Below are 22,871 nucleotides of genomic sequence, written 5' to 3' on the forward strand. Positions count from 1 at the left end.
AGACGCTACGAGACGGAATTCCCTCCTAATTCTGCCCTGCGCTCCCAAAAGGGGAGGGGCCTGAAAGGACAGCTAAATGCACAGCAGTCCATTTTCACGGCCCAACAAAAAGAGCAAGGCTGCTACCATTGCATCTTATCGTGTCAGTCATGTTCTTGCGAAACACATGAAGTCTTTCAAAGACGGCGAAGTTGTGAAAGAAGCATTCCTGGAGGCTGCCGACGCGCTTTTGGGAGACAGTAAAAATAACTGTAGCATTTCTACAGGTTTTTGATATAATAAAAACTCAAGTTAGATACCGTTATTAATCAGCCGTAAGTTTTTGTTTGTTTGAACTTATTCATTATAATTATTGTACAAAATGGTATAAGAATGCAAACTTAAATTGATTATAGTCTATTATCAATTCAGGTTAAGAAACTAGTGTTGGTTGCATCCTATTTTAAAAAAGGCATTTATTTTTATACTCAACAAAAAAAGGGTTTGATTCTATTAATTTTGTCTTTTTTATTGCACTTTGGCAGCAGATTCCTGAGTAGCTTCAGATCTGAGTTGTCTTATTAGTAAGCCTAATTTATACTTTTGTAGCAACATTATTTTTATATAATGGCAAAGAAAGGATTCAGTGTCTTTTCTTTTTTTCCTGTGTCATACTGTACATGGCAGCACTGTTCAATATTTCTTGAAAACATTACCCACTGTAGTGTGACGTGTGAATAAACTCGAACTCTGTATCAACAACACTGTTGTGTAACTTCAGTTAAATACTTGTATGTGTGTAGATTAGAAAGAGGTAAGATAAAGGATCTTCAGTATTTTATGTATTCATCGTACAAATGTCAGTTTTATACAAGTAGAAGTGTGTATTTACCTGGTAGTAGGCTGTCAGTAATGGCTACGCCTCTCTATTTGGACTAGTAGATCTCGGCAGACTGGCAACTTTAAAAGTAGCTCTTGGTTTAAAAAAAGGTTGGGCACCCCTGCTCTAGAACTAGAGTTTACAAACGTAAACCACCGTTCTCCTGCAGAGGTCCCTGAACGCACCGCGGCCACTCTTACGAGGGCCGCGCGCCCACGTATTAATGCTGTATTTCCCATTCAACGGTGAAATGCATTAATCAGAGCTATTATACCAGGCAAGGTGTGTTTTCTGACAACAGCACGCCGGCAATAGCGTCTCTTGAACCCGCACAGTGCTTTGACAGCACTCGGTTTATTCCACTCACGTGCACACGCCCACCTGCTGGCTCCCTATACTGGGGTTTACAGCAGGGGGCGGGGAGTGTAGGACAGTGGTTCTTCCTCTGGGGATGGGCAAGAAGCAGCCACGCTGTGATTACTCCTTATCCCGTGAGCAAGGAGATCGATCCATAGAGCCCTTCCGTAGACACGGGGGCTCCCAGGAGATTAACACGGTCCTCTTTTGAAAGTGCCATGCGGCGGGCAGCGGCGGCGGCCTGTGATGAAGTAGGGTTGACCCTATATGTGAAGCCACCGAGCACCGGTCGCTGGGGGAATCGGGCCTGGGGCAAGGGCCCGTGGACCAAGCTACTTATTCGGCCCAATAATCGCTCTGACCTGGTGAGGCGGGGGCATCTCTAGCAATGAGTGAGTAGCCCACACACCCGCCGCCATGATCATCAACCAGGGAGAGTACAGCCCTGGGCGGTGGACTTCCATGGACGCCGGACCCGGAAGGAATGGCAAACGTGAATGGCACCCCCAAAAACTCGAAGCAAAGGTGGTGGCGATCGGCGCCCGCTACTTAAAGAGCCTGTGACACGGTTTTCCCCCATCATCCAAACCCATCAATTTGAGTAAATATTGTCCCCTTGAAAACTGTTACTGAACTGATTTTGGATATTTGTACTTTGATAACCATTAATCTGCCTTCAATGTTGACAATTTTCTGGATCTTCTCGCGGATTCTTCAAGTCCCGCCAAATGATGGGTGACGTCATTGCGGGCACAGCGCTCCAGCTGCACCGTCCAGGATCCCAGCATCTGCATGTAAACCTTTATATATATACAGTCAGATGTAAACGCACGACGGCGCACACAGCAGCAAACTCAGACAGCGATGACAGGTTAATGTTGAACGTGTCTGAGAGCTCATATGAGGCTGAAGGATCGGTTTATGTTGTATCTGTTAGAAGTTTAGGAATTAGGTGTGTCAATATGGGCGATCATATGGTCATGTAGCCAGTGGTGGAATGGGACTACAAATCATCCCGGGACTCTCGACCGGCCCACTTTGGTACCGCTAGTAAATTGTCAACGGGGGGAGTGGGGGATGTCAGGGGCGGCGGGTGCTGTAGATAGTGAATGTAAATATGTAAATATTTGTGTCACTGCATCCTGGTAAAATACAAATATAATGTATAATGTCTGTGTCTTTGACATTAGCGCTGCTAGCCACCTGTGCCCTGTACTACGAAGCCAGTTCAACAGACCCTGGATATGTTTGAGTAACAAACAAACTAACAACAACAAACTAACAAACGAGATCTCGCTAAGCGGTCCTACGACGCTGGTTATCAACTCGGTAAATCAAGCCAGGGTTTCTCTCTCCTGCTGAGAGCGCGTTCACGTCTAAGACACGAGTGGATCTGACTTTAATTACTTTTGTCTCGAGTGTTTCGTCAACATAATGTGTTAAATAATACTTCTGCATCCAGTCTGTGACACTGTGAGTGTTGCACGGCCAGATGAGGCTGGAGAAGCTGACTCAGATAAGGAAATATATGATATATTATGATATTATATGATCGATGATCTGATTGATGATGTAATATGAATGATAAGTACGAAACGTCGGCGTCTTCTCTGCATACGGCAGTTTAAACTGTATTTCCTTTATCCTGTAATATTACTTGAGAGATTTAAAGGAATGGTATGCTCATGACACTCATTTTTTAAAAATTATCATCCGATAAAACAGACCAGTCTCTGCCAGTCTCTCTCTCTTTTTTTTTTTAATCCGATGACATTATCAGTGATTTTAAACTGATTATATACCGAAATAACATCAACACTGTGGGCGCCGCCATTTCCCGGACGTGACACGTTGATCTCCATGTTATTTACTGTAGTTTCTCTCTTCAAATATGCCTCACTGTATCGCGAAATATTGCCATAATTCGGATAGGAACAATCCACGGAATGCTCGGTTCCATCTGTTGCCAAAAGGTAAGCATAAGAAGTACATTCGGAGGCAGTGGCTAGCGAAATGTGGCCGGCCCGAACCGAGAGATTTACAGGCTCATGTATGCAGCGAACATTTCACATTTCCGGACGACTACTCTGAGAGTATGATCAAACATAACATGGGATTTAAAGAACAACCATTACTCAATGGAGATGCAGTACCATCGGTCTTTCTGGTGTCATCACCGACCAGGACACCAGTTCGGCCAGTAGAGAAATCGCCCTCTGCAAGTGTGAAGCGACGGAGGAGCAGAAGTAGTGCTCGGAGTAAGAATAAGGTATGTTATAGCGCATTTCCATTGCAGCGGCTAGCCCCGTTTTAACGTCCTTTAGCGTCCAGGCCAGGACAGTTTTTGGTGGCCTTTCCATATAGCGTAGTACCGGCTAGTGTGTATTTTACCCCAGTTTTGTCCGGCCCCATAAAATCGTGATTCTATGGCCAGGGACAACGAAGCTGAGTATGCTAAACTAGAGAGGGAATCGCTAGCAAGGGTGGTACTACATGCATACATATAGTATCTTATATCATCTTCCCATTATACACACATGCATTTCCAAACATTTGGACTACCTATGTTGCAAATGTATTATCTTTTCAATTTACACACGGCATCTATTGCACGTCTGTCCGTCCTGGGAGAGGGATCCCTCCTCTGTTGCTCTCCCTGAGGTTTCTCCCATGTTCCCTTTAAACTGTGGGTTTTCTTCGGAAGTTTTTCCTTGTACGATGTGAGGGTCTAAGGACAGAGGGTGTCGTATTGTCATACTGATATGTATGGCTGAATTCCCCCATCCAATCTCTTCACATTGGTCAAAACTTGTTCCTCTGCTGACGAGTCCGAACTGAAATACAGACGGAATATACAGGTCTTGATAAAAAAGAGCTATAAAATCATTATTTACCGGGGAATATCGCTGATTTCTTCAGGGTATGGTTTAAACATAACGTTTCACTAAATACTGAAGTTTTGATTAATTATCTAATGAGTGGACCATTCCTTTAAACTCCGCACACTGAGTTGATCTCTTTTCTATAGACGCCGGAGGCGGACAGCGTCAGATAAAAGAAGTTATTTAGCCTTCTCAAAACTGAGCCTCACGCGCCGCCTATGGGGGATGTGCTAGTTACTTATCCGACCGGCCCACTTCGGTACCGGCCCATCGGGATTCGTCCCGATGGCCAGTCCGCCACTGCACCCAGCCCACGTAAACTGTCAACGGGGGGAGCCTCGCTGCGGGGAAACGGTGGACCTAGTGTCCCGATCGGAGTGGGAATAATAATAATAATCCGTGCATTTTATCCATTAATTTCCCCAACATTGTGGTAAAAAAAACACACGTTTAATCCATGTTGTTGGTGTACTACAACTACAAAAAGCATCGGTTTGTTTTCTCATCAGGAAATGCAGACCGGCTCAAACGATTTTTAATCATCATCCTCACGATCATTTAATGTATCATATGTTCGCCGAATTGACATGAAAGCACTAATAAATGTAGTTTCATCCACTTGAGTTTACAACTGCAAAAATAATCGATTTGTTTTTATATCACATCCTACGGGAGGAAATTCAGTAGCTCTCACTCCCGATTTTTAATCCTAATGTAATCATCATCTTCACCACGATCATTTATGTTTATGTCGCCGAATTGACATGAAAGCACTGACAAATATGAATATACTGTAGTCAACTTCATTAAAACGTTAACGTGCCTAAACTCAGTAATTCACCATTTCTACGCATAACAACACACTTTGTCCGTGTTTGGCTCTCGAAGCGTTCCCACATTGACGTCACTTCCGGCTTCCCCCAAAACTTCAAAATGAGTCGAAGGAATTTCCCCGCGATGTTCGAAATTATTGATATTTAACGGAACGGTATTGCTTTTTCTTTTTTAAACTGACGGTTCGAGATGACTAGTAGCCCAATATTTCATTGCACAACAGTTGTTGGGATGCTGTCACAGGCTCTTTAAGCCAGGGCACGAAGGACAGTCCGGGGTCTCTAGAAGTGGCGACTCCTTGGAGATATGATAACTCTTTCTTCTTCTTTCAAACGTCTTATCTCTGCTTCAGATGTTGCCCGCTCGCTGAAGAGAAAGGGATGATAGTCAGGAGGCGAGGCCTCCTTTTATACGGTGAGATGCACGCGCATTCAGGTAGGCCCCCCCCAAGGCCAGCTACGTCTATAGAAATCTCTGTAGGTGAATGCTTGCATAGAGGGTAGTACCCCACATAGTCCAGTAGAGGGCGGAGCCTGTGAGCGATCGTGTGTGTGTGTGTGTGTGTGTGTGTGTGTGTGTGTGTGTGTGTGTGTGTGTGTGTGTGTGTGTGTGTGTGTGTGTGTGTGTGTGTGTGTGTGTGTGTGTGTGTGTGTGTGTGTGTGTGTGTGTGTGTGTATCTTACTGCTGCACTCGCTGTAGGGCTGCAGGACGTTGCGTGGCTCTGGCTCAGCAGGACAGAGTGGATATAGACGTCGTTATCAGTGTGTGTGTCACACAGGTAGAGCTGAAGCACATCTCCACTGTAACCATTCAGAGCGCCCACCAGGGAGCGATCAGAGCACAGCTTCTGGAAGGCAGCCCTGGCCTCAGCAGTCCAGCTGCCCTGCAAAAGAAACAGACCACAACAATCTTATTCATAAAACTCAACTGCAACTAAACACTCTGTAACATCTGCAGCTTGATAGCTTGAAGAAGATAGTGCTCAGATTTGCACACTGTCAATTTAATGAATCTTAGACTCACAGCGGTGGGTTTAATTCCAGCGAGTGACGACGGGACAGCTTGTGCTGGAAGATTTGAATAACATGACCTGAGGAAACAGAAATGAACAGTACAACAAAACGCATGAAACTATCAGTTCAGTAGTAGTACTAGTTGGATCGTTTAACAGCTTAAATGTGTTTAAAATGCCCCTACTTGAGAAACTTGAGGCTGGCTCTCTGTACCACGATCATATCGCCAAAGTCGACAGAGTACACGACAACCTGAGTGGGGCTGATGATCTGATGGATCACCACTCTGTAGAACCACATTCCTTTAGGCGACATGCAGCAGACTTGACCCCTTCGTACAAATTGTCCAGGGAGGCGGTAACGCATCGACACCTCAGGGCTGGTGTAACATCGTCTAAAGGCGAGGGAGGAAGAAAGAGAAAACATATGAATTACTGGAAGTCATTGCTTATAGAGACAGCTTTAGGAAGTAAGTACGCTTATGGAGAGTATTGTTTAAGGAGTATCAGATACATTTTGTAATGTAGTTCAGTTTCTAACTTTAATTCTGTCAGTGTTGTGATTCTTGCTGCCTTTTTAGACAATTCAAAATGGCCCTCATATTGGGACAGATGCAGGGAGTGTTATTACATTATCCTTTGACTAAGCTAGCATATCCTTCACCTCATCTCAATCATCATGTCCTCCATAGCTTGGGGCTCCTCGTTCTCGCTGAAGCGGATGTAGAAATGTCCAGGGGAGTCCACCTGCTCCACCAGGACCTCCACCAGCTCCCTGGCTCGATGGCGTCTCGGAGGTTTGAGGCGTTGACTCTGCAGAGCGTCCAGGGGCACCGCAGTGCTGCTGTGGACCTGGATAGTAGGGTACATCTGAGACATCTACAGGAGGATGCATACAAAACAAAGATTGTTATTTTTCTACATCAATTTAGTGAACTAACTACCGTACTTTTCGGACTATAAAGCGCACCTGCATATAAGCCGCAGCAGCTACATTGTCCGTCTGTCTTGCTCTCGTTCTGTCTCTCGGTTCCACTTTTACTTTGGCGCGCTACCTGTCTCACTCTTTTCCGGCCTCCAGCTTTTCCTGCTGGAGCCCGCCGCTTAAAGGTGGCGGGCGCGGACCGGTCATAGAGCCCATAGCTTTAAAGGTGGTTAATTTTACCTGTAAAATCCATAGATTTAGGAGGTTCCCTAGTGGCCGTTAGCTGTACAAAAAAAATGGGGAAAAAAGTCGCGGCTTATAGTCCGAAAAGTACGGTAGATCCAACTAATTTGTTGCTTGTTCAAAATAAATCTGAAGCTCTCAAATCCAACCGAGTGATAACAGCTTTTAGAGTTATCTTATCTGCATATATGGATAAAATCAACTTTTTACAAATGGCATGCTAATGAAGGACTTGCACTGGAATCACACCATTTGATGCTCTGATTAATGTCAAGACAGGGTGCTAGTTCACTTTATTATGCTGTTTCTTATTTTCACCATGGTTTCTACTTATTTATTTACAAAATGTGTTTTCCTTTTTTTGTTGAATATGTTCACCTACTTACTTTTATTTTTGTCTTTCACCCGCATTGTCTCTTTACTGTAAATTTCCCTCGTTGGACGAATGACTGATTTCTGATTCTGACTGCGTGACAAAATCTTTATTTATATGTCTCTCTTACGGCCCCTACACACAGCGGCGTGCGTTGCCGCTTGGCGGTGGGCGTGTCTTGAGCTTGGGGAGTCAACGCGAGCAACACGACTAACAACCAATCACATGAATGTCCCGCCCCGGACATACAAAGCAAAGCATTCATGCTACATCCATGCTGGCTAAATATACTGTCTATGCTTGCTAGCTGTCCATTCAAACGAAGTACACTGGATATAAACTCCCCAAACAAGCGAAAACCTACCAGTTTCACCCACTGTCTCTGCCACCTCCCCCCATGCCTGGCTCCTCCGGTTTGTATCCCTGTATGTAAAGAGGGACTGGTCATATGCCCCTTTCACACCAGCGCCTTTTCAGCTCCGGCTCGGAGCTAGAGCCTGAAAAGCGCCGGGTTTTCCTGTTCACACCGCAGCGGCGCCGGCTCTTAGCTCCGGAATTCGCTTCATTTCCAGCTCCAAAAAATTGTCGGTCCGGAGGCAAGAGCTTTGGAGCGAAGAGGCGACGTCGCTTACGTCTCTCTTACGTCGAGGCGTGCAGGAAACTAAACCCACCTCCCCTGAACATGGGTCGACTGTCATGCCTGCCTACAAGCAGTATGCTTATAAACACACTTTATAAAGTCAGGCAACACTAACCAGGCTTCGTGTGATTCTGTTTATTTGTACCTTACTTTGACCATCCGTTCACTGTTATCGATCATTGTGGAGAGAGGCAGACGTGTTGTTTTGTATTATTGCAGCTATCGGATGCAAGTAGTCAGTTTAGCTTCGGTTGCTATGCTAACATCACCCGTTTTATACCAGATAAACTTTCATAACAGCGTTGTGATACCAAACAGTGTCAATTCAGACGGACACACATTCACTTAGGCTAAGGGGAACTGGGGATATGCATCAGCTGCTTGTGTGAGTCGGACAGTGAATACTTTAGAGCGGCCGCTGCAGTGCGAGCTAACCGGGAGCTAACGGGAGAATAAACTCCCGTGGAAGAGCAGCCAGCACTGCAGCGGTCGGTAAATGCTGCAGAAACACATTAATAAACTAACGGGAGCACTTATATACTAATAAAGGACTGGCTTATCTAAAGCCAGTTGAGTAGCACTTGAAACGATTGGCTCTTTGAAACCTGATGTTCTTATATGATTCTGTTTTCTTCAAGGTTGTGTCTTCCTGGTCGAATGTACTTATTGTAAGTCGCTTTGGATAAAAGCGTCAGCTAAATGTAATGTAATGTAATAAACAATGAACCACGGCACTCTGGAGCAAAGTATAAGGTTGGAGAAGTCGTTATTCAATTTATTCTGGCTTCGTGTGATTAAAAGCAACACGATCATCGACCCGACGCAGTTGTTGTTGTTGTTGTGAGCGCCGTAATGGTTTCCGTTGGGGAGCAAATCAGCGATGTAAACGGTGACGTCATGACGCAGGAGGGGCAGCTCTGGGGCGCCAGTGGGCCGTGTGAACAGAGCGGGAGCTGAAAAGGGAAACCGGAGCTGAACCAGAAAAGCTCCCGCTCGGAGCTAGAAACTGAAAAGCGCTGGTGTGAAAGCCGCAATAGAGTACCGGGTGATTCCCTACCGCCACGATCATTTTCTCCTCCATTTTTTGACATATGGGAAATAACTGCGGTCTGGCTCTCCCAACATACACCCGGTTTGATTGGCTAGTGCTTGTACTGTCAGATTTTCATACGAGGGATTTGATTGGCTGACGCCTCCGTCGAGGCGGCAAAAGTAGAACATTGCTCTACTTTTGCAGCGAGCACCTCGAGAGAAGCTACGCTTTTCTCCCACAATGCAGTTCGGCGAATCGTGACGTCACCCCATTCAAAGTGAATGGGCAGAAGCATTGAAGCGGCAACGCACGCCGCCGTGTGTAGGGGCCGTAAAAGAGGGTTCTTAAAAGACTAGTTATGTACAAAAAATGATTCCTCACCATTGTGGTGCTCTTCAAAGTGGTATTGGTCTTTACTAGATCCTCTTTCTCCTCGTCTGCTGTGGATTTTTCATCGTCTTCTTCCAGTCGGCCTTCCCAAGGAGACTCTCCACAGCTGAAATAGTAGCTCTTAACTGGCAACTTCAAACTGTTCATTAAAGTCACTTTTGAGTCTACTGTATAAAAGAAAGAAAAAAAGTCCAGGTTAGTTACCTCCATACCTTACATTTAAATGTGATACATTGACACTGATAGCACTTACAGCAGCAAGTGTAAACAACAAATTCATTGTTCATGTTGACTTTTTTCCCAGCCTGCCTGATTTAACACCTAATGAAGTAATAGGGGATATATTGATTTCTGACATCTGAACATACACACCTGATTGTGCATCATCACAGTCCTGCATGTCCATGACTATCCAGTCCACATTGTTGCCCACTACAGGTTTCAGGTGGAAGGTGTCACTCATGGCACTGACCAGTTCTGTGACACTGACAAAGCCGGTCTGAAGCAGTGGAAAGTCCTCCCCAAAAAGCCTCTGAGGAGCAAAACATATCATTTAATATAATCTGAACTGAAGAAAAGTTAACTTTTTCCCTGATCCTTAATCACTTTTACTGGTTAGGCTAAATGTGAGCAGTAAGATGCTCAATACAAGTGGAGCCAATACTCTTAGGACTCAATCCACTTCCTCAAATGAACACGTTCTTATGCTCCCAACCCCACGGTTTATTAGTCTTAAACCCTCACTAACAAAATGAAGGTGAACAGGACAAGTACAGGACTATGTCTCTTTACCTTGTACTCAGCAGGCAGATGGTGCACAGATAATCCACCATTGCTCTGACCTACAACCTGTAAAGAGATGTAATGTCATAAAAATATTAAATACAAAACTTGTTACAAAGATTGAGGTTTCATTCTGTACCATGACTTGCAGTGCAAGCAAAGCATGATAGAGGATAAAATCAAAAGGACATCTGCTTTTAAACTAGCAGGAAGTGGGACCTTTCGTAGCTTGTCCTTCAGATCCTGACTGATGGAGCCAGCGACTCCATTCTCCAGTATTTGCAGGCGAAGCTCCTCCTCCAGCTGAAGTAAATAGAGTAAGTGAGTAGAAAGACAAAGATAATTGTCTTGCTCCAAGCAACAAGCTGCAGGTTCTTTAATTTCTCACCTTGAGGACACGTTTCTGAAAGAGCTGACCTTCCTGAAGGTCCCCTTCATGGTTTTTCTCTACCACCTGTGGCATGTTACTGACATTCGTTGACTCTTTTTTAACAGGGAAAAAGTTATTCACATAAGTGCGCTGATTCGGGGGACTCTGCTTCACTTGGACTTTAGCTGGAGCAAACCAAATAGGTTTTTTATTATTATTTAAAGAAACATAAACTGATTCGAAAGAAAAGAAACAAGGCTGAGAAATATGAGCAGGCCTTGCCGAGAACACTTGCAATGGATTGTTTTCAGGGACAGATTCTGGAAAGATGTTCAAAATGTGAAAATGACTCACCTTGGGGTATTGTTTGTGTCGGAGCTCTGGTATCTTGCCCTTTGGAGGTTGGCTTGTCATTTCTAGGGGATACTGACTTAATGGGTCCAGTCCTCTTAGGGGTGCTAGATGGTTTGAGCAGTGGCTTTGGCACCATATGTTCCCTCAGGGTCAGTACTGAGCCCAGCCTGCCCTGCTGGATAAGGAGCAGGTCTGCCAATCCCTCCAGCATCTCTCCAGTGGAGAAGAAGCCGTAGTTGTGGACACGCAGCAGCTGGCCAAAGCAGCGCAGGTAGCTAGACTCCAGTTCGGACAACCTGAGGGGACCCTGGGAGAGCAGCCACATCAAAACCATTAAATATTTAGCAGTATCAAAACGACATGACTTTGTTTTATTATAAACTACTGACTGTAGAAACCAAACAGACCAGTAAGTCAACTTATCTGATGTGTCTCTCTTAGAATTATTTGTAAACAATTTAGCCATCATTAGGCCATAAAAGCAAAATTCCACAGAAGCCTTCGTATCTTACCTGGCTGAGCAGGATGCGTAGCTGAGCCCTAAGCTGGGCAGGGACAGCCGGAGGAGCACGGCCTCTTCTGGGAAGAACCACAGGGGCGTACTTGTGACAGTACCGGGGGGAGAAGTGGCTGACCCCTCCGCTATTGAACTTCTTGTCATTCTTTGATGTGCGCTGCTTAGCTACCAGCTCCTGGATGCTTCGGGTTGAATCGTCACCTATAGCTGCAGATGCCAAATGTTTGAGAGGACTTATTTATCAAACACTTGTATGTTGTATTTATTCTCCCCCTCATTGTGAAATTGAAAATAATATACAAAATAGATTAATGCATACGCAAAAGGACTATACCTTTCAAAATAATGCTGCCATCTACCCTGAAGTTAACCAACACAACGTCAGGCATGTCCTTCACCATATCCATGATGTTTCTGAAGCCCAGTTGTTTTAAGGGCATGGGATGCCCCAACATGGTCACATAATCTCGCCTTAGCCGATCAGCCTCTAAACCCAACTTAGACGAAATAAGCAAAGAACGAATGTCCTTCTTCAGTTTTGCCAAAACTTCTTCATGGTCCATCTTGATGATATCTGCAGGACACAGCAAGAGGATACATGAAACAAAACATAATGGACAGCAGGGGTTTAACCACCACCCAAAAAGAAATGTAGAGTGCACAATGCTGAAAAAAATAGAAATGCTGCAGTATTCATTTCAGCAAGAACATATATTGAATTACCTTGTTTTTTTATACACAAATAATATTATGAAATGTTGCACTTAGATTTCTATATTTAAAAAACCGTAAACATGTCAAGAGAAGACGGCAGTTGAGATGATGGTGTCAATTGAACCAATTAGATTCGGCCATTTTTAATTGTGACCATACATTTGTACTAGGGGGCCGATATTCCGCATTTGACCGATTATCTTTATCGGCCTTTTTTTTCCCTCTCAAATTGCCGATAAGACTTTGGCTCTGATGCGGCCGTTTCTCTGGCTGCAGTCACCACTCTGTACACGAGCAATGTCCCGCCCACAGCGCTATCTGATAGGCTATTACTGAAGTGTCAATCAACACTGAAGATTTTCCGGGCGGGAGCCAGCCAGAGAGGCGGGACCTTCTCAGATTACAGGCAGGTGCGAAAGAACCGAAAGAACGCAGACACAGACTGAAGCAAGCAGCAGCGCTGAGCGGCAGAGCCATACACAGGCCCGGACTGGCCATCGAGAGGACTGGGAGGTTTCCCGATGGCCTGGCCTGTTAAGTGGCCTGCGGATTTTTTTTTGTTATGTATGTATTGTGAATGCAACGCTGCGCAAATGTGGGTCTGACTCTGCCTCACAGGGGGTGACTGGCTGTCTACATGATGTGGCCTGCTGACATGGCCACTTTCATACAGATCATATCAAGGGCACCGGAAGCGGGGGGGCCATTGGCCTCCTCACTTTTCAGCCCTGCCCCACATTTTCGCAGCAGCAGATGCCGCGGAAAACTGTACAAATCCCGTTTCAATAATTCCCATCTACTCTAAAGTCGCATCTAAAACGCGATCTGATCTAGCTGTGTATATTTTGTTATTTTTGATTGTTATATTCAATCTCAGTAGCTACAGGCATGTTTGAAGCTTGTAAAGGGAAGATGACAGCTCTCACTGGCCACTCTGCTGTTCCTCAGCGCCGCTCCCCCTCCCTCCCGCTGAAATTATGAATGTAAGGTGTATAGTAATCATAGATAACACGGCAGGGTCTGTTACAGTTTGTTTTTATCTGATTTCAAATAATCAGCTTAGCCGTGTGGGCCATCTAAGCTAATTTACAGATGGCCCTGAGCCCAATAGAGATTGCCCTGAAAAATGCACGCGGACGAAATGACGCACGAAGGGTTTGGGGGGCATCCCCCTAGAACATTTAGATTGTTGCAGGTCTTAGATGCTGTCTGGTGCATTCTCTAGACTCAATTATAAGATGAACCACCACAATATTATATTGTACAATTTAAATTGTATTCTTCATTTCACTTGTTTGTGTTTGATCGCTTGCATGCCCTAATAAATACTTAAAATGTTGGTCAAGATACTTTCCATCTGATGAAGGCAAATGCCTTCCCAGATGTAAAAAAGTAGAAAACATTACATTCAGTTATAACTGCCAAAACAAACATTATTTACACTATTATGGCCCCTGTTAAAAATGTTTGTAATGTTATCTACTGTAAGTTAGTCGAACAAATGCCTCCTCATCCGGAAGCTGACCGAGCAGACCCAAGCAGCAGTCGAGAGGAGCAGAGCGCATCCGCGAAGCACACAAAATGGCGACGTCAGAGTTCCCGTTAGCCGGCAAATCTAAATCTCTTTGGTCAAAATGTCCGGTCAAAATAATTTCCCTTTAGCGCAATACCGCTTCAGTTGCGCCAATTATGTGACAGACAAGAAGAGTATGTGACAGACAAGAATAGTCAATTCTAATCTAATTAATGTGGAGAAAGAGATGTCCTGTATGGGTTGATTGTGCGTTGATCTGTTGGTAATGCCTCGGGGTTCCAGTGGGCATGTAAACAAATGCATAATGCTGCGCTATACTTTGTGGCCTCACCCAGTTGCATAGCGACACTTATTGTTTAGGTGTTTTTTAATAAGCAGGTAGTCCTATCATTAGCTAGAACTAGCTGGATCTGATCGATATGGACATAAACGCGAGTGAAGTCTAATCTGACGGGAGAGAGAGATCAGCTGCTGCTGACGAGTTGACACGCAGCTCTGCATGATCACATGCAGCGGTGAGCGGAACACAACACTTCAGGTTAGAATATCACACGTAGCTATTTTAATTACCTCTCAAACTACCTAAACTAGTTATAGATATGTTTAGTTTTACTGTTGGGTCACTCATTAGTGGATCCGCGAGCTGATACTGGCATAATAGATTGCCCGATCGGGCAACCAGCAGGTGATGCTTCATTGCCCGAGCTAAATACTAGATGGCCCTGGGCCATCGGGCAGTCGTTAATGTCGAGCCCTGGGAGAACGGAGTAATTTAACGTCACTGCAGGCATAACAGCAGCCGGTGTTTCTCGTGAGTGTTTTCCCCGGGAAACAAACACAATACACACAAACGCAAAAATACACAAACACACACGTATATACACGCAGCGCGGAACACTGTACAAATCCTGTTTCAATAATTCCCCTCTACTCTAAAGTCGCATCTAAAACGCGATCTGATCTAGTGGTGTATATTTTATTATTTTGTATTGTTATATATATATTCAATCTCAGTAGCTACAAGCATTTTTTAAGCTTGTAAAGGGAAGACCACAGCTCGCCTCTCACTGGCCACTCTGCTCTACCGCAACACCGCTCCCCCCCCGCTGAAATTATGAATGTAAGGCATATAATCATAGATAACACGGCAGGGTCCGTTACAGTTTCCGACTGCATGGAGGTTTGTTGTCGGGACATTGAGGCGGGTAAAGCTGTACAGCTAACTATCGGAAAAAAGGAGACCGCTAGTAGATTATTTGGGCAAAGAGAAGGTACTTCAACGCAGAATGGTACAAAAACAGAGAGTGGTTAATTCTTTGCAAAACCACTAAACGATAGTGATAAATTGCGATGTTAACAACCTCATGATAACCTCATATTTTTTTTACTTAGGATCATACCTGTGTTTAGTCTAGAAAAAGGTAATTGTGTGCATTTTATTATAAAGTTGTGTATATTTACAGACTGTTGCAAAAACTAAGAAGCTTATAAACATCAGGTTTAAAACTAAAAGAGCTTTACAAAAAAGTAACACAATTAAAGATGTTTGGAGTTTTATTTGAGTTATTCATTTACATTTTTTGTCAAAGAGATGCTGATTTGAAACCGTTGTTAGGCCTACATACAGTTACGGCATTTCCCGTTTCTGCCGGAGAGAGGGGAGGCCGTCCCAAAGCTTGCCGCTGTATTTACTCCCTCCATCTGACAGAAGGGAGCCTCATGTGTCACTCCACGGAGTTCACTCCGTCACGGAGGGGGAGTGTGTAGGGGTAGGGTGTAGGGCGTGGTTTGGGATTGGGCTATACACACACACTTTTTTTGGCCCCCCCACTTCTAAAATAAATCCGGCGCACCTGGATCATACACTAATGCCCTGGATTGGTCTCTGGGTGTCATTCAAGCTCGGGAGGGGGTGTATGTGTGGCGCGAGCGAGCGAGAAAGCGCGCGCACCGGTTACGTGTATTGTTGTTGTTAGCATCTGGTGCTAGCTAGCTGCGCTAACGGATATATATGAGCTGTCAACAAGGTGGAGGAGAGTCCTCTCCTGTCAGACTGAGAGACTGATAACTACAGCTCAGGTGAGGTAAAGGACTGAGTGTTAGATAGTTAACTTAGTCTAAGTTCTCTGTGGGTCTCAAACGGTTTGGTCACCATTTATGTAAACACATATTTCCATTTGAAGGGGGAGTGATAAGTAAAATATGCATGAATAATAATAAAAGTGCACCAGATTGATGCATTTAAGTCCAACATTAAAAAAAAAAATCTTACCGGGGGAGCATGCCCCCGGACCCCCCTAGAGAATTTGAGGTCCACCTCCACTTAAAATATGTTCACATGGATAGGTTCCTAAATAGATTTGCAATTTTTTTTTTTAAATAGTAACCCATGTCCATATGTTTATTCTGGGGTAGTATATTTAAAGTGTAGGGCTATCACTATGGGAAGCAACGCTGTAAATATTGACAAATAAATCCAGGAAAATGGCACAAAAGAAAACTAGTAGTGGCCTGGCTGGGTGTATAATTCCCGGCCTGACTTATTTTGCCAGTCCGGCACTGGCTGGCCATACATGTGTTAAACCGAAATTCAATAAACATCCCAATCCCCTCAGCTGAAGTTGCAAAAACACCACGATGTTATGATCCAATTCTATCAATTTCCCAGTTACACAGGGACGCGGGATGTCAGTCAGAGTTGGGGGTGCGTCCAGCGTCTCGCAGCGGAGTAACTGTGGTGCGGAGGGGGGGTTGCGAGTGGAGCCTCACAGTTTTTCAGGTTGATATGTGAAGCTCATTAGCTAGCCAACATGTATCTTGCAAATGTTTAGCAAAATATTAGAAGTGAGGCTACTAGACTAACGTTAGGTCTACTGTAATAGCCTCACTTTTAATAGTTTGCAAAACATTAGCTAGCACTAGTGTTTTGCAGTTGCTAGCAGTTTATTGTGATTTTATGCTAGATAGACAGGCATCGTTTTGATATAATAAATTAAGCATTATTGTTAGTGAAGCATGTCAGCCTGCAGCCCACTTATTGTCTCTTAACTCATTGCAGATGGCTGCACTAAAGAAAAGGGCACAGAGAGGAAACCAGTTGTAAGATGTTTAAAAGTTCATTACAGATAATATATGCTTAAATGCATTTGAAAGAAGTTGTGCTGGAGTTTGTGTTATTCTACATTTTGACACTAAGATTTTCTGATTTTACTGCAAATGTATATCGGTTATCGGTCTCCTTGATTACTAATAATCGGTATTGGCCTTGAAAAACCCATATCGGTCGATCCCTAATTTGTACAGTAGCATGCACATTCAAACTGTCATTATATTGCCAAAAAAACGTATAAAGGTAACGTTAATACACATGCAGCATTACCACGGGTAACATTTAGCTAGTTAAGCTACATTTGCATTACACAGAAATATCACAATGGATTCCGCTTCAGACGTTAAATTAGCTAACATGAACGTTAGCCCGCAACCGGCAGAACAGACACCCTCAGGAGGTCCAGCATGGAGTTAAGTTAATGTGAAATAATTAACAAAGTCTTAAGACATGTGCCACAACAGCCCTGTCTTGTTCAAATTGTCCCAAAATGTTCGTGCTATGCACAGTTGCAACTTTACCTCGAGTTTTCAATGCCTATGAAGCATCCTCCCACGACAACTTGAGCTTTGGTTCCTGACCACCACACCTGTTGCTAACCATGGATTGCTAACCGCAGTGACGCGTCCTAAAACCCGGATGTAAACTCTTTCCGGTTCCTTCGTCAAAAACGCAATGCAAATTCTCCATAGGATTTTGGAAAATATCTCGAAATAAGGTCTGTGGTTGATACACATTTAAGAGAGGGATCACGTTTTGTTCAGCTGGATAATCTCGACATGTCTACCCTACTTTTATAATTTTTGAATCATAAATCTAGTCGCCAAAAGTGAAATGCTAACGTTATGCTATAAACGAACTACAAGCCAGCAGAGATATATATAAACACTAGATGACTCACCCGCGCTGCTGGCCAATGGAGACCGACGTTGCCACTTGGCCGCCATCTTGCTACAGGGAGTTCTCTCATTCATAACATTATGGTTTACTATTTAAATAACCATAGCTTGCTCAATTTTCAACCAATTTTCAAACGGTTTGGTTTTTTATAAACATCAAAGATGTAGTTATGATACTGCATACTTATAATCATGGACTTTCATATGAAAATAACATTAATCAGATAAAGCAATAGCTATACACACACACACACACACACACACACACACACACACACACACACACACACACACACACACACACACACACACACACACACACACACACACACACACACACACACACACAAGGTATTTATATTAAATATTTGCCGGTGTATATATTTCCATTTATTTTATTATATTGTTAATAAAATAAATTAGAAAATTAAAATACATTTATATTTTATATATAAAAATCGGTCTCATGTTACCACTCTGTAAGCCAAGAGTTGTTCATTTAGAAATGCCTTAGCTTTAAGAACAGGGACACAACTAATGACAATAGCATATGTTGGTATATTATTTAGATATTCACAACTTTATCAGAAGAACCAAACCAACATAAAATGTGCTCACAGACAGGCCAGTTCTGTCTAATTTATCACAATTATTTTTGACATGAGATCTTCATATCATCCTAGTTTTGTATTTAGTTTCTAGATTTGTAAATAAATCCAGAACCTTTGAAATATGTTATTGAAAAAAGACCAAGAATAATATAAACTGTACCATGTGTCCTTTTGTGTCCTTCTGTAGTCCATTTGTGGTTTGTCTTGTCTCACCCCGGCTGACATATCACAAAATCCACTGTTTAAATTGTTCCCCTATGCAATATAGGGAACAATTTAAACATAAACTATCCTATGTATCCTTGGGTGTTATGAAAGGCGGCCCCCCAAAATAAATGTATTATTATTATTAAGAAGAACAACTTGGTGTGGTGTGGAGGGGATGTAGGAAGCAGGAGTAGGTGGGGAGAGATGGGACTTCAAGGTTATTTGTTTTAAATGTGTCTTGGAGATAAGGACCAGCTGCACACAATAAAATACAGTATAACACAAAACCAATAAGACAGACGGTGACACATGGCACACCAACAATCAATCATCGTCCAGCCTCAGCTTTGGTATTCTTTCACAACCATGTTATGGGTTTATTAGACTGAGCAAACATAAACATATGTGGGGAACATAGTGCTGCGTCTCCTGTCCGGTCAAATTCCTCACTCTTGAAGTGCTCACTGCAGAGCAGTGTCCTGTCACAGGAAACAAAACCGTCCCTTCTTAGGGCGAGTTCCCACTGCCTCCTCCTCTCTTTGGTTTTGGGAAACCTTAAAAACATGAGAAAGGTAGCCAGATATATAAATTATTGTCAACATGTTCCTCCCTTCTTTCCTTTAACATTAAGGGTAGGACAAAATTACACACCGAAATTATCATATTTTTGGTATGTATGCATAGCCTACTTTAAGGCTGCGGCCCCACGAGGACGAATTCGGTCGTTTGCGTTACTGTTTAGTGTCATATAGACCGTTCGGCCACACGAGGACGACCGAATATGGCACTAAACGACTGAGGAAACGACAACGGGTCCCAAGGTGGATAGAAATGCATACGCCACTCTCTGGGGGGTCAAACAGCTCCGTGTGTGCGCCCTATACGGACATTTTCAGATCACTGATAGTGATTGCGCAATAGCCCCGCCTCTCCCCACCTCTTCTGCTCACCTCCGCTTACCCCGCGCCAGTGCTGAAGTGTTTCGCCACCAACAACAACAACAACAATGGCGGATCGCAGAGTTGCTATCGTGCTCCGGACGCTATTGACCATGCTACAGTTGTTTGTGCAACATCTACAGCAATAATGATGAGGCAATAGCCCCGCCTCTCCCCACCTCTGCTGCTCACCCCCACGTCAAAGTAAACTGCACCCTGAACTCAGATTAGTTATCTTTCTCTCGCGAGTGAAGTCTAATCTGACAGGACGGAGACACGCAGCTCTGCTCACCTGCAGCTCCTCCCTCTGCAGCAAAACACACACTTCAAGTCAGATCATCACCCTTAGCTACTTTAATTACCTCTCAAACTCCCTAAACTAGTTATAACTATGTTTATTTTTACAGTCGGCCGGGTCACTGATTACTGGATGAGCGGCTGCATGAGACAGACACTGGCGCTGTCCGAAGAGAGGAAGGAAAAAGAGAGGCTCCGTGTATTTTATCATTATATTATATAGAGTCGTTATTCATTTGTTTTAAGGCTCAATAAATAACAAAGAAGACCTTTGACCGGCACTTTTATAATTGTGTCCGGAAGATTTCAACTTTAATACACGCTGACTGGCGAAAAACTCTGCCCGGTTCCCTCGGCCCCCACCGCGGAGTAATAAAAAAGGTGTCCAATAGAAACATTAAATAATTGTGTAAAGAAATGGTAACAACATATTCTAAAGAGGCTGGGTCAACAACAATCTTGCAATACTATTATCTCACATAGCCCCACTGATCCCGTGTAGCAGGACTTGTAATGTACATACATCCACTAAGTAATTAACGATTATCCTAATTTTAGTCATAATATTGTCATATCTTACACGTGAAAGGTGATCCCACGGGTTCTTGTTTCCAGACTGCGGTGATTGGAGCATCCGTAGGCTGCACAAAAGTCCGGCAGTCAGGTACTTCTGTAAACACAAAGCCAGCAAATTCCTGTATCATAATGCAAGATGTTTTTAACAAGCCAAACCACTTGGAAGAAATCATGTGTAACTTAAGTTGTGTTGAAAAGAAAGAGCAGTTCTGCCTCTCCCACTGGTGTAAAGTACTGCGGTCAACTCAGCCGTCTCTCGCATTTGCTTGGTCAAATGAGCAGCGTTTCATTTTTGAGTGCGCGATTAATAGCGTATTTACGGTAATCGCCGAGAAGTGACGCTGACGGTAGTCCAAGTGCTTATGCTATATTTGATCAATCAATCAATGATATTTGATGAGGGATAAAAGGATTTTTAGCCATAAGTTCTTAATAGAATTGGTACTGTTGGACTCAGTACATGTTAGACTACTACCACAAATACAATCAAGTACTTTTACTGTGTACTATTTGAGTAATACTCTGTCAAACTCCCCTCGAGAGTACAATAATGCATGTTTTCTGCCCTTTTTGATGAGAGATACAATCATTTTTTGCAATGAGTTCTTAATAAAATCGGTTATGCTGAATTCTGTACTACTTGGACTACTACCACAAGTACAATCAAGCACTTTTACTGTGTACTTTTTGAGTAATACTTGTTTAAACTCCTGTCCTGAGTACACAAAAGAATGTATTCTGCTATCTTTGATGAGAGATAAAATTATTTTGTGCAATAAGTTCTTAATGAAATTGGTACTGTTGGATTCAGTACTACTTGGACTACTACCAAAAGTACAATCAAGCACTTTTACTGTGTACTTTTTGAGTAATACTTGTTTAAACTCCTGTCCTGAGTACACAAAATAATGTATTCTGCTATCTTTGATGAGATAAAATGATTTTGTGCAATAAGTTCTTAATGAAATTGGTACTGTTGGATTCAGCACTACTTGGACTAGTAGCACAAGTACAATCAAGTACTTTTACTGTGTACTTTTTGAGTAATACTCATTTGAACTCCTGTCCTGAGTACAACAATGCATGTTTTCTGCCATCTTTGATGAGCGTTAAAATGATTTTGTGTGCAATAAGTTCTTAATGAAATTGGTACTGTTGGATTCAGTAATACTTGGACTAGTAGCACAAGTACAATCAAGTACTTTTACTGTGTACTTTTTGAGTAATCCTTTGTCAAACTCCCCTCCAGAGTACAATAATGCATGTTTTCTGCCATCTTTGATTTGAGATAAAATGATTTTGTGCAATAAGTTCTTAATGAAATTGGTACTGTTGGATTCAGCACTACTTGGACTAGTAGCACAAGTACAATCAAGTACTTTTACTGTGTACTTTTTGAGTAGTACTCATTTGAACTCCTGTCCTGAGTACAACAATGCATGTTTTCTGCCATCTTTGATGAGCGATAAAATGATTGTGTGCAATAAGTTCTTAATGAAATTGGTACTGTTGGATTCAGTAATACTTGGACTAGTAGCACAAGTACAATCAAGTACTTTTACTGTGTACTTTTTGAGTAATCCTTTGTCAAACTCCCCTCCAGAGTACAATAATGCATGTTTTCTGCCATCTTTGATTTGAGATAAAATGATTTTGTGCAATAAGTTCTTAATGAAATTGGTACTGTTGGATTCAGCACTACTTGGACTAGTAGCACAAGTACAATCAAGTACTTTTACTCTGTACTTTTTGAGTAATCCTTTGTCAAACTCCCCTCCAGAGTACAATAATGCATGTTTTCTGCCATCTTTGATTTGAGATAAAATGATTTTGTGCTATAAGTTCTTCATGTAATTGGTACTGTTGGATTCAGTACTACTTGGACTACTACCAAAAGTACAATCAAGTACTTTTACTGTGTACTTTTTGAGTAATACTCGTTTAAACTCCTGTCCTGAGTACAATAATGCATGTTTTCTGCCATCTTTGATGAGCGATAAAATGATTTTGTGCAATAAGTTCTTAATGAAATTGGTACTGTTGGATTCAGTACTACTTGGACTAGTAGCACAAGTACAATGAAGTACTTTTACTGTGTACTTTTTGAGTAATCCCCTGTCAAACTCCCCTCCAGAGTACAATAATGCATGTTTTCTGTCATCTTTGATTTGAGATAAAATGATTTTGTGCTATAAGTTCTTCATGAAATTGGTACTGTTGGATTCAGCACTACTTGGAGTAGTAGCACACGTACAATCAAGTACTTTTACTGTGTACTTTTTGAGTAATCCCCTGTCAAACTCCCCTCCAGAGTACAATAATGCATGTTTTCTGCCATCTTTGATTTGAGATAAAATAATTTTGTGCTATAAGTTCTTCATGTAATTGGTACTCTTGGATTCAGTACTACTTGG

The 22,871-nt window shown here is 42.9% G+C and overlaps 1 protein-coding gene across 2 annotated transcripts in view; it reads right to left on the reverse strand.

Annotated features, from left to right (window-relative positions):
* Nucleotides 1-19,690, reverse strand: part of tdrd5 (tudor domain containing 5) — a 35,109-nt gene extending 15,419 nt beyond the window's left edge. The window contains exons 1-14 of one of the 2 annotated variants that reach the window (XM_071202992.1): nucleotides 19,336-19,690; nucleotides 19,097-19,200; nucleotides 11,907-12,146; nucleotides 11,568-11,779; nucleotides 11,056-11,362; nucleotides 10,720-10,814; nucleotides 10,551-10,634; nucleotides 10,341-10,397; nucleotides 9,921-10,080; nucleotides 9,540-9,715; nucleotides 6,609-6,823; nucleotides 6,130-6,339; nucleotides 5,956-6,022; nucleotides 5,615-5,815 (exon numbers count right to left, since the gene is read on the reverse strand). In XM_071202992.1, the coding sequence (XP_071059093.1) occupies nucleotides 5,615-5,815; nucleotides 5,956-6,022; nucleotides 6,130-6,339; nucleotides 6,609-6,823; nucleotides 9,540-9,715; nucleotides 9,921-10,080; nucleotides 10,341-10,397; nucleotides 10,551-10,634; nucleotides 10,720-10,814; nucleotides 11,056-11,362; nucleotides 11,568-11,779; nucleotides 11,907-12,146; nucleotides 19,097-19,200; nucleotides 19,336-19,394 (2,187 nt within the window). In that variant the 5' untranslated portion in view covers nucleotides 19,395-19,690. Of the gene's footprint in view, nucleotides 1-5,614; nucleotides 5,816-5,955; nucleotides 6,023-6,129; nucleotides 6,340-6,608; nucleotides 6,824-9,539; nucleotides 9,716-9,920; nucleotides 10,081-10,340; nucleotides 10,398-10,550; nucleotides 10,635-10,719; nucleotides 10,815-11,055; nucleotides 11,363-11,567; nucleotides 11,780-11,906; nucleotides 12,147-17,450; nucleotides 17,575-19,096; nucleotides 19,201-19,335 lie in introns of those variants that run through there. The other variant, XM_071202993.1, reaches the window with a different exon arrangement.
* Nucleotides 19,691-22,871: the final 3,181 nt, after the last annotated feature.

This window comes from Pseudochaenichthys georgianus, chromosome 4 (genome assembly GCF_902827115.2).
Source record: "Pseudochaenichthys georgianus chromosome 4, fPseGeo1.2, whole genome shotgun sequence".
NCBI classification, from domain to species: domain Eukaryota; kingdom Metazoa; phylum Chordata; class Actinopteri; order Perciformes; family Channichthyidae; genus Pseudochaenichthys; species Pseudochaenichthys georgianus.